Source organism: Lutzomyia longipalpis, chromosome 2 (genome assembly GCF_024334085.1).
Source record: "Lutzomyia longipalpis isolate SR_M1_2022 chromosome 2, ASM2433408v1".
Lineage (NCBI taxonomy): Eukaryota > Metazoa > Arthropoda > Insecta > Diptera > Psychodidae > Lutzomyia > Lutzomyia longipalpis.
In genome coordinates, this window is record NC_074708.1 from 11,583,290 (window position 1) to 11,600,674 (window position 17,385).

General features: G+C 37.3%; 2 protein-coding genes across 2 annotated transcripts; both read left to right on the forward strand.

The window, feature by feature from the left end:
• The first annotated feature begins 49 nt into the window (after positions 1 to 49).
• LOC129790660 (DNA-directed RNA polymerase, mitochondrial) lies at positions 50 to 8,547 on the forward strand. The gene is made up of 5 exons (XM_055828281.1): positions 50 to 284; positions 478 to 585; positions 669 to 2,472; positions 4,756 to 6,456; positions 7,986 to 8,547. Exons 1-5 carry the CDS (start codon positions 158 to 160, stop codon positions 8,113 to 8,115), a joined length of 3,870 nt encoding a protein of 1,289 aa, XP_055684256.1. The 5' UTR covers positions 50 to 157; the 3' UTR covers positions 8,116 to 8,547.
• Positions 8,366 to 16,916, forward strand: LOC129790693 (myosin-9). Its single transcript, XM_055828358.1, has 8 exons — positions 8,366 to 8,617; positions 10,693 to 10,798; positions 12,980 to 13,040; positions 13,723 to 14,122; positions 15,411 to 16,099; positions 16,160 to 16,247; positions 16,342 to 16,636; positions 16,702 to 16,916. The coding sequence occupies exons 2-8, from the start codon at positions 10,765 to 10,767 to the stop codon at positions 16,773 to 16,775; spliced, it is 1,641 nt and encodes a 546-aa protein (XP_055684333.1). The 5' UTR covers positions 8,366 to 8,617; positions 10,693 to 10,764; the 3' UTR covers positions 16,776 to 16,916.
• Positions 16,917 to 17,385: the final 469 nt, after the last annotated feature.

The following is a 17,385-nucleotide window of genomic DNA, read 5'->3' on the forward strand; positions in this document are numbered from 1 at the left end:
ACATAAACCAACAACTTGGTGCGAGCACAATGCAAAGTCACTTGAGAAATTCTTCCTTCTTGTTAGGGCATTATTGTTGCAATCTCGTGGTTTTGTTATGTAAAGAAAAACTCCAAAATTCTCCTTTAAATCAGTGAAAGACTTCCCAAATTCCACAATGCATCGCTTGCTGATGCTAAAGAGTACCCTTCCAACAAGTATTCACCTCTTGACCCTCTCCAGGTGCTGCGGAATTCCCCAAAACTCCCGGAACCCCAGTCGTGTGGAGTTTTCTCTGCCTTTTGGTGAGTTTTCTCATTGATTTTCCATTTTCACGGCAGTTTTTGTATCCTATTGCACTCCCGGAATGCTCTGGAATGAAGAATGAGGAATTTTGCATGAAGATTGGGTCAAATGTGTAACATAACCTCAAACTTTGTGTTTGTTTAGAAAGCCCGGAAAGCTAATTTCTTTATCATGAATTTCCTATTTACACAGACTTATTCCATGGGCGGCAGCACTCCACAACAGTTAATTTAGATGCCCTCCGGTTGATAAGGAAAAAGAGGAAAGCCAAGAAGAAGAAATTCATTGAACTCCTTCAAGGTAATGGAAGTTCCGGAAAATTCCCAGAATCTTCCTTTCAGGGCAAAAATGCAACAAAAATCATTCTTTTCCTTGTTTTTCAGTTACGGAAAATGCAACGAAGGAAACAAAAACTTCCGTGAAGAAGCTGAAAAGCAAGAAACTTTCGGAATTTATCAGCAATCCCAGTTCCTCAAGCCTTCCTGCCGCGGCGGTGTCATCAGCCCCGACTATTTTAGCCACAGATCCCGTTGAGTACTCAAAATTGAATTTTCACATTGAAAATACGACAAAATCCGCGAATGAGGATATTCCAATTGTTTTTATAAGTGATAAATTGGGCGTGAAGAAGGTGAATCAGCTGTCGTCGGAGGTTCTCAATGAGATCCTCGAGAGTTATCAGTGTTTCCGTGAGATGGGAGAGATTGAGGAGCCTGTGGCGCAAATTGAAGCAGAATTCGAGGAAATTGAGACTCTGGAGGCGGAAGTGAAGGATTCCGTTGAAGCTGCCCCCGTTGTGGCTAATCCAAAGGTTGCAAAGGTCAAGAAGGGGAAGTTCAAGTCTCGTCAGCATGTGTCGTCGGAACAGGAGCAGCTGGCAAAGCAGAAATGTCTCTTTACCAACATCAGTGCGTATTTGGAGTTGTGCGTGTCCAGTGGGATGCTGAATCGGGGATTGTCGACGTTCCTCAACTACCGCGCACGATGGAAGAGATTCAACATTACGCGACACTTTGACATCCGCCTGTACAACATTCTCCTCCAGGGGTACGCTGAGAAGGGAAATGTTGTCAAAATCACGGAGATTTTGAATTTTATGAAGGGGGATGGGGTGCAGATGGACGCTCAAACTTTTGCCACAATCATCGAGGGCATTGGTCGGCAGCCACCGGACATGGAGAACACAAAACTCCTGCAGAAGTACCTCAAGGAGGCGACAGCGCAGGGAATCTCCCTGAATGACATTATGGACAGGAGTAAATTCCTCGGGGATCAGAGAGAAATTGTCCTGGACACCATTCACAGGCTTGAACCGAACTTTGTACCCACGTACACACCCCCAGTGCTGACCTACAGCAATGAACTCCTCAATTCCCTCAATGAAAACATTCCGGGAATTGAGGAGAAAGTCCAAATGCCCAAAGTACCCAAAGAGAGGGCAGAGGAAATGAAGAAACTAATGCAGGAACAGCTGGATATTGAGATGCGAGGCTATCTATCAGTGAAGAACATTGAAAAGTTCCCGGAACCAACACCCCAAGTCCTCCACAATAGGCGGAAACTCAATGAACTCCAGACAATGTGGAGGAATCAAATTGTTTTTGCCTTCAATCGAGATTTAAATACAATTCGTGCTCAAACCCAATGCAAATTCAATAAATCCACCAATCTCTTCCCATACCTCAAAGTACTTGACACAAAGCAATACGTGGACATCCTGCTCCGGGAAATCCGCACCCTGGCTGAGGGATCAGAGACGTACAGTCCAACTGTGGGACAACTTTACCGGGAATTGGGTTCAAAGGTACAAGCACGCTACCATTTGGAGCACATGAGGAAGATGGGGCTGCTGCAGAAGACCACAGACATCTACATGGATTACCTCCTGGCCCAAGACGGTCAGGAGCAGTTGGCGGACAATCACAGGCAGCTGTGGCAGAGGCTAACCTATGGGGTGTGCAATGAAGGTCCCAGCATGGACTACATCAATCAACCGTGGTCAATGAACATCACAACGGCCATTGGGAGGTTCCTCTACAACATCCTCATGCGTGACGTCAAGATTGATCTCAATGCCACGCGGATGAATGCCAAGAATCAAAACTTATCGCCTGCCTTCTTTACAATCTACAGGAATCAAGGGAGGCACATGAAGGAGGAAGTTAAACCGCATCCAGTGTTGTCCAAGTAAGTGATTAATGCTCAGAACATTATAAAAGTTCCTAAAACTCCTTTAAAATGCGATGAATTGAAGAAAAAAAGAAGCCCGAAAATAGGTCAAAGGTACTTGAAATGCAATTAAATTACCCTGAATACGATGAAAATTACAAAGAAAATCCACAAAATGCAAGAAAATGAGCTAAAAATATAAAATTAAGCATTAAGGATCGTATTCTGAAGGTAAATTCTTGATTTTTTTATTTAATGAAATTTCAGCATTGAAAATTTAAAGATTAAAATTTTTAAAATTAAAATTAAGTTCAGATTCTAAATCAAAAGTTCGGCAATTAGGCAGTAGAATTATTGCACAGACTGAAATTGAAATGCGATAGAGGTCCGCAAAAGACTAGAACAATACAAAAAAAAATTAAAATGTGTTAAATTGAAAAAAAATATCGGAAAACGCGGAAAAATGGCAAAAAATGTGCTCGAAATTCAATTAATTCATCCAAAGAGTGCTCAAAATGCAATTCAAACGCAAAGAAAGCAAAGAAAAATTGTAAAACGTAGCGAAAGTTTGCTCTTTTTAAGTCAGTTCTGGTGTCTAGAAATTCATCTTCTGATGCCCAAAAGTCTAGGACTTTAAGGGCTTCAAAAATAAGACAGTTTTGAAGCCATTCTGTCAATGAAATTTCTGTAACCAGGCTAGTAGTTTTCAAAACATAACTTTCCAGATATTTTTTCTGGATTTTTTTGTTGTTAATTTTGGTCAAGAAAACTTAAAGAAATTTCCAAGTCTTACGTTGAGGAATTTAAAAAATCTGACACAGCTTCCGTTTTCTTGGCTTAAACTAACGATTCGGATAGTTGAGCCAGTTAAGCAATAACCGCTAAGAGTTCTAGAAGTGAAGTTCAGTTTTCCTTTTTAACTACTTCTATGGCATGATTGGTTTCCTAAAGAAGTTCCAAACTCTTCCCATTCCCATTAAAGGACTTTGCCGCTCACACTAAAGTTCGAAGATCAGTATTCCTAACAAATTTTTGACTTTAAAGAAATCTTAACTTCTTTAAAATCACCTAAAAGTAAGGTACCAGAAACTTCTTAATTTGGTGTCTAGCTAATGGCTTCCCAACATAGATAATCCTTAGTTGGTATAGTCTTTAACCTCAAACAAAGCACGCTAGCCCAAGCATCAGTGATAAGGTGTGATTCATGGCTGGGCTCTTTAGCTATTGGTTAAAGAAGAGATTTTCTCCAGACGAAGACTGGAAAAGTAGAAAGTCAAAAAAAAAAACCTTTTAAAGATCCGATTTTAATGCGGTTTCTTTGCTAGCTCACGTTATTGTTTAAAGTAGGCTTGAGTCAAGGTTTCTAGTTCTTGATTTCCTTAATTGGTGAATCAGAATCTTAATCAATTTCGCAAAAATTCCTCCCTTAGGGTTTATTCTGTCAAAAATCTTTTTTCTCAAAATAAATTTATTGTATTTTTTATAAAAGACAAACAAAGAATTTGTTGATCTTGAAAACAGTCAGATTTTTTTAAATACGTTAAATTGAATAAAATTCATAAAATGCGAAAGATTTAGCAAAATTTATGCTCAAAATTCAATTAATAAAGCCAGAAATACCTAAAATGCAAGCCTGTCTAGAAATTTATTTTCTCATGATCTAAATCCCAGATATAGACTTCTACAATCGGACAGTTTTTGATTCTTTCTGTCCATGAAATTTCTGTAACCAGGCTGGATTTTAAAATATTACCATAAAAATACATTTTCTGTCAATTTTAATCATAGAAATCTTTAATATTTTGCCTAAATTTTCGGGTTTTACGTTCAGGAATTCGAAAAATCTAACACATCTTCCGTTTTTTGGTTTAAGATATTTTTTCCTATGAATTGTTCTGGATTTATTTTGCTTTTTAGGCCTGAGACAAGATTTCTAGGTCTTGATGTTCTTTAATTGTTTAATCAGAATCCTAATTAATTTCGTCAAGATTCTGTCCCTCAATTCCTTTCAATTTTCGAGCCTAAGGAATGACCTAGAACTGATATAAATTAGCCTGGATTTCTAAAGATGAAATAAAATTGGCTTGAAGAGAGTTGACCTAATAATTCCTATAGGCACTGTCTCATGTTCTTCTAACAATGAAATTTTGAATTGCTGCGCACTTTTACTTATTTTCGGCACAATTACGGTGCAAAACCTCAATTATTTATCTGGCATTAAGGCAGATTAGATTGCTCATATTCATTGAATTCAAGATCATCCGTTGATCATCATTCAATGAAATGTAACATCTGTTGCAGATTATTTCGTGGATCGCAACAGGAAATGCTGACTTTTGATGCAAATCTCGTACCGATGATGTGCCCCCCACAGCCGTGGAATACCCCCAATCAGGGAGGCTACCTCGTGACGAAGAGCGAACTCATTCGGCTGCCGCATCAGGCACATCAGCAATGGGCGAGGATTGCTGATGCACCACCGAGAGACATCTATCCAGCACTGGATAGTCTCAATCAGTTGGCAGCTGTGCCGTGGACGATTAATGGGGATGTTCTCGATGTTGTTGCGGAGGTTTTCAATAGCGGTGGGAGTGCGCGTTTGGATGTGCCACAGCCGCCGTCGGTGTTGCAGCCACCGGTTGGACCGCCGGAAGGGCAGAAGTTGACGAATGAGGAGAAATTCCAGATTTATCGACAAAAACTCACGCATAGGCGACAACAGGCTGAAATGTACAGTCTCTGGTGTGATTGCCTCTACCGGTTGTCCCTTGCAAATCACTTCCGTGACAGGCCGTTCTGGTTGCCGCACAATATGGATTTTCGCGGGAGAGTCTACCCGCTGCCGCCGCATCTCAGTCACATGGGCTCAGATCTAGCGAGATCGCTCCTCAAGTTCCACGAAGGGAAACCTCTTGGCAGGGATGGGTTGATGTGGCTAAAGCTGCACTGTATCAATCTTACGGGGACGAAGAAGAGGGAATCCGTGGCAGAACGTCTGCGGTATGCTGAGGAGATTCTCAGTGATATCCTGGATTCAGCGGATAATCCTCTTGGGGGGAAAATGTGGTGGGCACAGTCAGATGAACCGTGGCAAACGCTGGCGTGTTGCATGGAAATCGCCAAGGTGATACGTTCTCCGGATCCGGAAGCCTTCATCAGTCACTTCCCCATTCATCAGGATGGCTCGTGCAATGGGCTTCAGCACTATGCTGCCCTCGGGAGGGACACAGCTGGTGCAGTAAGTGTCAATCTTGCCCCCTCGGACAGCCCACAGGATGTCTACAGTGCCGTTGCGGCTCTCGTGGAGGAAGCTCGTGTCCGGGATGCGGCAAAAGATGTGGAAGTGGCCAAAACACTCGAAGGTTTCATCCGGAGAAAGGTGATAAAGCAAACAGTGATGACAACGGTGTACGGGGTGACGCGGTATGGGGCTCGGCTGCAGATTGCGCGGCAACTCAAAGACATTGAGGACTTCCCGAAGGAATACGTGTGGCAGGCCTCATCGTATCTCACCGTGAAGACCTTCGAGAGCCTCCGGGAGATGTTTAAGTCAGCGAGAGAGATTCAGGACTGGTTTACGCACTGTGCTCGTCTCATTTCCGCCGTGTGCTTCCAGAATGTGGAATGGGTGACACCGCTGGGGCTGCCGGTGGTGCAGCCGTACAACAGAATGGAGAAGATGGGGCAGCAGCAGAAGGGCACCAAAGTGGGGGAATACTTTGCCATTGATATGTACGAGAAGCCCAACATAATGAAGCAGAAGAATGCCTTCCCGCCCAATTTTATTCACTCCCTCGACTCCAGCCACATGATGCTCACGTCGCTCTTTTGCCAACGCTCCGGCCTCACCTTCATCTCCGTCCACGACTGCTACTGGACGCATGCTAGCACAGTGCCAGCGATGAATACCATCACGAGGGAACAATTTGTCGCACTTCATTCACTTCCCATCCTCGAGGATTTGTCGGAGTTCCTCAAGCAGAAGTATTGCTTCAAAGATCAGTAAGTTCCTTCATTTTCTTTTATTTATTTTTTTGGTAAATTCTATGCATTAATACGTTCAGGGCCGATATATTATTTTAAAAATATTTTACTTTACGCGTCGTATAATAATCTATTTTTTCCAAAATTATTTCAAAATGATTTTTTTATAAAGAAAAATTTTCGATTTTTATGCTTATTTTTTTTAAGAATAGAATTTATGTAAATTTGCGTAAAATTAGTAAGTTACGTTATATTTGATACTTTGATAAAGTTCAGACACAAACCGATTTTTATAGCAAATTTTAAATGAATTAAATACTTTATAGCGAACTATTTATGGTTTACCTACATACAATTGTTTTTAATTTATAGCAATAAAAAGCAGAATTTCAGTTTTTTAATTTCTTATTTAATATTTAAAATAGTAATTATTATAGTAAGTCTCTTACTAATAATTATTATAGTAAGTAAAAAATCATAATTTATGGCTTTAATATTGTAGTTTATTAAACGTGATAAAATGATGTAAAAATCTATTTTATGGGAACTCAAAAAAGTTCACAAAATGGTTCTATAAATTCCTATTTAGTCTGAATAAACTTACAAATCACAATAATTAACATTTATGGCAAATCAGTGGTTTTCTAGTAAATTTTGTAGCAAAAACGTGAAACCATAAAAAATTCTAAGAGATGCTTGCTATAAAATTCGCATTATTGTGAAGGATTCGGGAAAATCTTTTCTTTATCAAAAAATTTAAAAAATTTCGTTAGATTTTTCAACATATTTCAACGTAAATTCAACAAAAGAAAATTTTATAGCACCTACTCACATTATAGTTATGACACAAGGAGACAATTAAAAATATAAATTTATTTTTTTTTAGTAAAATAGAAATATTTTTACAGTTCTATAATCTCATATTTAAAAAAATATATTTTTATAAATGTACACATATACCTTCAAAATTTATTTTTATAGCAAAATGTGTCTTGACTAATAAGTCCAAGAATAAGTCAAAAAGTAATAATTTTTCATACCTGCTAAATTAAACAGTTTTTACAAATTACTGAACGAATTAAAAAAAATTGCAAATTGCGAAAAAAAACATAAATAAAAAGCTTAAAGAATTTTATCTTACTTTTTAGAATTATTTAACCCGGAGGTTTTTGCTGGCCAAAGTGGCCAATTCGACTTTTTTTAATCGCCACAGAATTAAAATCTATTTAATATTTCGTGATAAATTCTACATCGGTGTATAGGGGAGTTTTATTACTTTAAGATCGCCGAAAGAAAATTTGGAAAAATATTTTCTTTTGAGAGAAAGAGAAGATCAAAATTTTGAGGTTAGAAACCTCGATCCTCCAAGTGTTTAAGAATGTACCGAACTTACGCATGCGTAAAAAATTCACGTGAATACACCCCTATAATTTAATTAGATAAATCGGGAAAAATTAATCAGTTTCTTCTTCCTTTTTCCTGACTCCTTTAGATCATTAGATGAAAGATTATTAATAAAATCACAAAAATTCTCCTTTTTTTTGCAGAGAATTGAAGAACGACGGCTCTGTGAGTGATGCCACAAAGAGAAAACTGAACAGAATCCTCCGGCAGGTGCCGGGAAAGGGTGATTTTGACCTCAACAGTGTACTCGATTCTGTCTACTTTTTCAGCTGAAGAGGTGGGAAAATTCAGCAAAATTCAACGAAAAGAAAAAAGAAAAATCCGAAAAATCCTGACCCCTACTAAATTCCTTTCCTTAGTAGATGTGTTAGTTTATACCTCTAGTCACAGGATAATGAAAAAAAAGAAGAAGAAAAAATAAATCAGGAAGCATCCCAAAAGTGCTTTGAAGAGCACAAGATGAGCGACAGCAACACCATGCAGTACACAAACGATGGGAACTGGAAGTGTGGGATTTATTTTTAAACTCTCAAACTCTGGACCGATTTGCAGTCTCGGGTGCTTTTCATCCGCGTAAGAGAGGGATCTTCTCCCCCATTCAGTCTCAATTGGATTCTCACAGTGATCGCACGCAGAGCATTTTTCGTGTTTTTTGGGATAAATTGAGTGAAGAGAATAAATAAAAAGACAGGAATAAAGTGAAAAGGGATTTTCTTTTTTTTATTGCTGATTCTTCAGGAGAGAAATTTTGCTTTTGTGGATTTATTTTTTGAAGGTAAAGTTTTTATTTTTTATTTGAAAAGTTTTTTTTTGGGGGGGATGTTGCAATGAAAATGATTTGTGTGAGTTTGTGATTCCCTTGGGAGCGGCCTCCTCGTCGTTTTGTGTTGCAACAGAAGTGATTAAGCACGAGAAGATCCAGGAAGAGTTCTTGAAGATGCGATAAGTTTCAAAATGGAATATTTGTTTCAATTTTCGTATTAATAGCATCAACTTCCTCCATTTGAGAGACACTTGATCGATAGATTGAGAGCATAAAATACAAAATAATAGAGTTAGTTGGTGTTCCACTTCGTGGTCAACACCAAGTATTGTAATCGTCGGAAAAACCGACCACCTCAGATCGGGCTCAAACTTGGTATGAGCACGTTTCAGACAACCCACATTCCAAAAATGGTGGTGGAAAATTTTTGATCCGGCCGGCCGGCCGGCCGGTCGCCCAAACTTTGCTTTATAGCTCAAGAACGGTAACAGATAGAGACGGTTTGAAGTTTTCTATAGAAATGTGGGTGTAAATTTTCATTTTTTCGTATTTTCAAAATCCAAGATGGCCGCCGTCCGCCATTTTGTAATAGTGTCAACCGCTTCCCTTAGAGCTAGAGGTCTGAAATTTTAGTATGTTATAGGGCTCAGTGAGACGTTTTCATCAACAATTCATACTTGAAAATCGGTCAAGCGGTTTAGCAAATATGGCGGCCTAAAGCAAAAAGTGTTTTTTCAATATAACTCGAGAACGGCTTGACCGATTTTGACCATCTTGATATCAAATGAAAGGTTTCAAGAAGCCCTACAACTGTTTAGAACATTTCAAGTTTCCAAAACATCCGCAAGAGGCGCTAAATTCAAAAACAAAAATTGCCTAACTTTAAGGGTCAATATCTCCGAATCCCCATTAGGCAAATCTTTTAATTTTGGATATGTTGTAGCCTGACTCAATATCTTTCACCAGTCCGAAAATGAAGAAAATCTATGTCGCCGTTTAGAAGATATGACCATTTGAAAAATTCTTGAATTTGAAAAGTTCTAAGAGCCATATCTCTTGAACCGCTTGACCAATCTTGCTCATCTTAGTATCAAATTAAAGGTTTTGCAAAACTCTACAACTTTCTAGAACATCAGAAACCTCTAGAACTATTCCTTCAGGATAAAAAATGCCAAAAACTGTTTTGGTGAAACAAAAATCCGCCATTTTGTGTTCTGGAGGTGACCTTGAAAATTATTAAAATTTATGTCAATGTATAGCCTGTTTTAATACCTTTCCAAAACTAGTCAAGAAATTTCTGTAGGTGTTATAGAACCAGAGATATGACCATTTTTATCCATCAAATTACTGAATTTCACAAAAAATCAACTTTGCCTTCTAATACTTACTCACAAATAGTATTACAACGCATTATAAAACTTCTACACGTTGTGGGACACCAACTCTTATAACTGGACGCGTTATGATTGACTTTTATTTGCCGCAGAGTCTTCTCTTTTCAGCCGAAGAGTCGGAAGAAATATTTATATTAATTCATTAAAAAGTTAAGCGTAAAAATTACTTCTTATCGACAAATGATTTCGCGGCGAAAAAAGGTCATGACCTTTGCGCAAATTGATTTTTTTCGCTTCTCCGATCAACTTTTCTTCTTCCTTTTTTCTGTTTTTCCTTTCTTTTTTTGTCTATTGTGTCTAATTTATCGCAGGAAAAAATGTTTATTTCTCTTTTATTTCGCTTCTTTTTTGTGAGATCTTTTTCATTAACTTCCCAGCACTACGATGAGATGCTTGAGAATTTATTGAGAGAGTCTCCATATGGAGGAGAGTTTTTCTTCCAGCACAGCCCCCTTGTGTGGTGCATCAATGCGGGATTCATTGCTGCACTGCACAAGGCAACCGGAGCCAGCAGAATGAAGACACGAGAGAGGGGAAAAAAAAAGAATTCCCAGCCAAAACATTTCCAAAAGGGGACAGATGAGCTGAAGAAGCCATCGGGGCAGATGGGAATGAATTTTTGAGAGACTTTTCTAGGCCGGATTTGATCCTTTGTGTGCCTCACTCACAGTTTTATTTACATTTCATTCACAGATTTTTTTTCTTGTATTATTGCCCATTGACGGCATTCGGGGACCGTGTGTGTGATCACTGGCTTTTGGCACAATGAAGACAACACCCTCCAGAGGAACTTGCACATGTGAGTAAATTAAAATTCGTTTTGTTTTATTCCTTTCTTCTCTTATTTTTTTTTGTTCTTCACCGCCTCCAACTTGCTACTATCTATAGAAAAACTAAGAGTTCAAAAGATTCATTGATGAAAATTTCATCTCTGAGCGCGTGAAGTGCGTCAATTTCGCGCTAATCTCATACGATTGTGAATTAAACTAGAAATGTCTAGGAAGAAGGCATTAGGCGAAAAATAATATGAATTATCGGGATTATCTCGGGTATTTTTATTAAAAATTATTAAGTGTCGCAGTTAGTCACAATAATCACGCGGAGAATTATTAAAAAATCGGATGGAGAGGAGGGGGAATAAAGTAATTTGGTTTAGGCAGTAAACAGATTTTTATTTTTTGCACAAAGACAAAAAGGAAGGGAAACAGAGAGTGGATCAATTGAAGTGTTTTGGTCAATGAATATTAATTTTTTGGGGCGATTCTGGTGAAAATCTTTTATTTTTTTTAATTCTACAATTCGTTAGTTATTAGATTTTTGATATTCTATGAAAAATCTGATGAGATTTTGAGAATTTGGGGTAGATTCTGATGTACATTAATCTTTTCTTTTTTTACAATTCCTTAATTAAAAGATTTTTGGTATTCTGGGAAAAATTGTATAGAATTTTGACTTTTTTTTCATTCTTTTATTGAGTTTTTTTTTTATGTTTTCTGGAACAATTGATTTATTCTTTTCTAGAACGTCATTAGAATGATTAAAAACATCAATTGTCAAAATCTTACAACAACTTTTAAATCGTAAGAAAAGAAAAGATTTTTAACAGAATCTACCCCTTTATTTATTTTTTTTTTAATTTTAAAGGAAAATTACTCTTCAAATTCAAGAAATCTTTTGTTTTCCTTTAATGAAACGACAATAGAAAAATATTTAAAAAGGAATCATTTCTTACTGAATCGACATCATTATCTCACATTTAATTGGAATAATCCAACAAAAGCAAAACTTTGAAAGCTTTAGGACTATTTTGAGTGGTTTTAAAGACTTAGAAAGAATAAACTCAAAATTTTTGGTTTTAGAAGTAATTTTGTTATCTGAAAAAGAAATATTTGAATTTTTAACAATTTGTTCTCGAATAGATTTTTTAATCTATTATTTCTTTTAGTTAATTCTATTTAAATTGTATTTAATAAGGTTGAAAATTGAATTAACCTTTCAAAACCCTTTAACCTTTCAAAAAACTAGATTTAACTTATTTCAATAGGCTCTTAGAAATGCTTGTCCGATTAAAATAAAACCTTCAGTAATAAAAGATTCTTGATCATAGAAATATTAAGGGATAAACAAGGAATTTTTAGGTTAAAACTAATTCAATTCAAATAAAATCATTTTATAATTATTCTTTATTTTTCGAAAATGATTTCTATAAGTTTTCTTTAAAATCGATCAATTAGATATTTTTTTTTTAACAATAAATTGAAATTAAATGTGTTTAAAGAGCTGATCGAAGGCTACATTGTAAAAACGGCTAAGTCGGTTCGGAGCTCATACAAAGTTAACCGGTTTTACATGCTCTATTAAATGATTAATGAGCAGTAATAGAAAGAACTTTACATTAACACGTATCTCAAGATAACATAACTTTAAAAATTTTTTGGTTTATTGTAATCTTTCTGTGATGAAGGAGCTATAAATTCCTAAATATTTCGTTTAAATCATTAGGGATCTAAGTAAAAACTGAAAGGTACTTTTTAATGAGTTTTAGAAGCATAAAAACGTTTGTTTGGAAATTCTTGTAATACTTTCTTGCTTTCTTGATAAATCGGGAATTCCGTGACCTTTTATTTGTGTTTAAAAATCAAATATTTCCCGGAATTTCCAATTTCTTGAATAGAGCAAGAGATATTTCTTTTTTTAGGTGTTTGCTTTGAAATATGTTAATTTATTTAATCGTATGATGTTGAAAAAATCTTATCTTGGTTGTTAAAAAAATAATTAGCAAAGAAATTACCGAATTAAAAAAAAATCACAGCCCAAAGATAGTGTGGAAAAAGGATTAAAAAAATCTTTTCCATTTAAAATTATTATTTTTTGTTAAATCAGTTCAATTGCATTACTCTATGTTTTTGCTGTTTTTTCCGCTTTTCTTCAAAGAAAAGGATTTTTATCAAACAAATTTTTCTTCTCCCCTTTCTTTCAGATATCTTCATTCTCTGCTTCCTGGTTCTCTTCACCCCATCCACCCACGGTGATGAAGTTTCGTAAGTTCCTTTACCCAAATTTATTTTCTTCTTCATCCTTTTTTATTGCCTCAACTCGATAGAATTTCATTTGAAGACATATTGAGTCAGTTCATCGTTCTTAACTGATTTTCTCAAGATGAAATGATGCACGATGATGGTGCAGAAAGTCATTAAATAAGCAGATGTTTTGTGTCTTCGTTGAATTTTGAGGAAATTCCAAATGCAAAATACAAAGAATTTTCTTCTTACAAAATTCTGTCGCAATTTTATCTTTATGCGAAAACTTTTTAGCGTGACTTTCAATCAATTTCTGGTTCACATCTCTCTTCATTTCGAGATTATCATTGTCTTTTAAAGGGTTAAGAAGGGTAGGGGGTGATGCTTTAGAACAATTAAATTAATTGAGATGAGAATGCAGGGAGAGAGATATTGCGTCTCTCGCGACACTTTGGCTCCTTCCTCGGAAATGATTTTTTTCTCATTTGTCTTCTTCTGGGATTTGGAATTTATAAATTAATTCAGTGGAAAGCTCTTGAAAGAAATGCGTGCAAATGAGAAAATTATTTTATTTTTGGAATTGCATTTTGAACTTGAATTCCGCGCGAGAAATGTTGGGCTCAATTGAATGCAATTGAGTTGCGGTGGGGAGATATTCTCGTGTTGAGAGATTCATCTTCATGGCGCCATGTTCATGATGCAGATACCAGGAGCTGCGGGAAGGGATGAAGTCGCTGCTCTTCTCAGTGGGGCAGATTGATGTGAAGTTGGAGCGTCATGAGCAACGGGAACGGAATATGGCGGAGCTGGTGAAGCGTGCCCTGGTTCAGCTGCAGAAGGGTCAGCGTCAGTTTGAGCCAATGAAGGGGACTTTCAGTCGCTTGGATGAGCGTGTTGGTCAGATTGAATCGATGCTGATTAGCCGTGAGAATGCCATGACGGAGCAACAGAGCAAACTCGCAGATGCCTTGGAGGCCATCCTTAAGATGACGGACAATGGGGGGACAAAGGGAAATGGACGGTACTTTGTCGGGAAGGGCGATTTGTCTGAAGAGGATGAAGATCTCGGGCACAAAATTGATGATCTTTCTGATAATATTAAGGTAAGACACAAATTATTTGTTAAATTCTTACGTTTAACATTTCATTTTGACCGTTGGACGTTAATTTTGTAGTATTTGACGTTTCTTATCTAAGGTTTCAAATTTCTCGTCTGGTATTAGACACTTTTTTTGAACCTTTGGCCTTCCTTTTCTAGCATTTTACGTTTCACATTTAACATTTGACGTTTTCTATTAAATATTTGACATTTCTACTCTAACGGTTGACATGCCTTGTTATAATACGTACCTATTTGTAAAAAAAAATGTTTTTTTTTAACGTTAGACGTTGGAAAATCTTAATTTAAAAAGTCACAACAAATGTTAGAAAAGAAACGTCAAAAATTAAGAATGAAATGTCAAACATTTAAGCGAAACGTCAAATTCTATATAAGAAAAGTCAGGAGGTTCGAAAAAACGTCAAACATTAGACAAGAAATATCAAACTTAAAAAAAAAACATTTTTTTTTCCCTGACTTGACGTATCTAGCAAGGCCGCCCACTACTTCTCCGCAAGGAGAACAACAACATCACATAGGGCGGCCGGCCCTGTTCCTATATGGGACGTAGCGCCAAAATATATATTTCTTATATAGAATTAGACGTTTCGCTTAAATGTTTGACATTTCATTCTTAATTTTTGACGTTTCTTTTCTAACATTTGTTGTGACTTTTTAAATTAAGATTTTCCAACGTCTAACGTTCTAGCGTTTGACATTCTTTAGCTGTAATTCTTTCAAAGAAAAAAATAACACAGCTTCTGTGTATTTTATAAGGTTTGACTTTTCTAATCTTTGACATTTTTTGTTTAACATTAAACATTTGACGTTTCTTTATAAATATTTGACATTTCAGCTGGAACATTTGACGTTTCTTTTGTAACGTTCAACGATACTTTTCCAACGTTCGTCGTTTTTTTTCTCTTAAGTTTGACATGTCTGTTCTTAACATTTAACGTTTAATTTCTAACGGTTGAAGTAATTTTTTCTAACATTTGACATTTCTTTTGTAAGCTTTCTGTCACAACATTTTACTTTCTTTTATTGTTTCTTCAAATCTCTGATTTTTCTCATTGATTTTGACGTTTCTTTTCTAATGGTTGAAGTGATTTTTTCTAACGTTTGACATTTCTTTTGTAAGCTTACTGTCATTACGTTTAACTTTCTTATTAAGTTTGACATTTTTTATCCAAAGTTTGACCTTTTTTTCCAAATCTCTGATTTTTTTCATTGAATTTGACGTTTCTTTTCTAACGTAAAAATTATTATTTTGGAATAATTCGCCCCCACAGAGCCTTCGACGGGAGATTGCAGAGCTGAGGAATGAACGCCAAACAGCCGATGTGAGCACAAAGGAAATCCTGGAGCAAACTGAGAAGCTCCTCAGTTCCAAACTTGGTGTTGCAGATGAAGTGATGGAGAAGCTGGAAGAGAAGCTGGTCAATTTCTACGTGACCTCTGCCTCCACACAGAGTCCCACGTCCAGCAATCATGCCGATTGGGAGCAACTCGTGACTGAGGCCCTTGGGGATATTCGTACTCGAGTGTACGACATGAATCCCCCGGCGAAGGAATCCCTCGATCGTCAATTTGTTCAGGATCTCTCCAAGGAAACTCTCGAGGCTATTCAGGACATGAAGTTGGAGGTTCTGGAGGCGTCCGATAAGAGCTTCACGAAGACAGCAACACGCATCAAGGAGACACACGATGAGATTCAATCATCCGTGGCTGACGTGCTCAAGACTCTCTCGGAAACCACAACATCCGCAGAGTCCTTCTTCGAGGAATTCGGGAAGCGGCAGGAAACGCTGCAGGCTGATGTGACGGCACTGGCGAAGATTGATAAGATGCTCCTGCAGACGGCTGACAGTGTGCTGGATACAAAGCGAAAGGTGGAGCTGGGAGTTCATCAGATTGCACAGCAAGTTGGGGAGATTGTGGCCAATTCCAATGGGGATCTCAATGAGACGCTCATTAAGAGGTTTCTCTCTCTCTTAATTTGTGTTTTTTCTTAAACTAAAATTTGGGATTTTTCTTGTAGATTTGATGCCCTCGATGAGACAATCCTGGACAATCATTTAGGTTCTCTGGCTAATCTCAGTTCCAAGATTGAAACGGAGATTTCTCAGGTTTTTCTTTTTCTTTTGCAACTTTGAGGAGGTTTTCGGGATGATTTCGAAGTCTTCCTCTGGATTGTTTTTTTTTTTTTTTTAAATTTTGTAGGTTTGGCGTCAAGTTGGCATCATGTACCAGGAGATCTCCTCGAGTAAAGCTGCCCTGGATCGTCTGCAGCAACAAACGGAGGCCTATGTGAATGGCACAGTGACCACCATGGACAGCATGGAGGGCAAAGTGACGCTGATCACGAGCAGAATGGCGGAAGTTGATACAAATCTCAACTACCTCCTCGGGCGGCTGTCGCTGGTCACGCAAGAATTCAATCAAATCAAGACGGGACTCGGTGATGCCCTCGATAACATCCGCAGCAGCTTCATGACGGTCCAGGATAAGATTAAAGGTGAAATGCAAGGGAATGCGCAGGCATTGGAACAAATTAACAAACGGCAATATTTTCTCTCGCAGATGTTGGTCCTGGACCGCATCAGATCCCGCCGGAAGAGCTAGATGAGGGACGACTAAACTACCTGGCGCAGTGAAGTGTCATCACCTCCCACAAAATTCATCCGTGTGCTTTTCTGTATTTTACCACAAATCATTTATTTTCTTTTGTGTAATCCCCCAAAAAATGTATTTTCTCCGTAGTTAAAGGATCCATTAAAGTTTTTTCTTCATCGCCATTTTGTCTTTCATTTTGATTTATTTCTTTGGGTTTTCTGTTTTCTTTTTCTCTTGTTTTCCTTAATGTCTCGTGATCTGCATTTGCTATGAAATTTGTTTAAATGCATGAAAAGTTGAAATTAAGAAATCGTTGAAGACTTTTAAAGCGAAATTTAATGAAAATCAGCAAATTTCGATCCAATATGGCCGCCGAAAGGCCATGAACATTTTATTTGTCCTGTTCTTTGAGACGCGAAAGGGTTAAAATTATATTAATCTTTATAGCTTCATCGGATACTTTTGCGACAGACAATTTTGCGACTTTTTTGTATCGAAAGAGCTCTTGAGACCAGGAAAAATGTGTTCAAGTAGAGTTTTCTGGCGGGAAACAACTAAAATTTAACTTTGAAAGGTTTTGAACGTGTACTAAATGATTTGGCGTTGTATATGCAATGGATTTGAAAGGTTTCTAGGGAATCATCGCTGAAT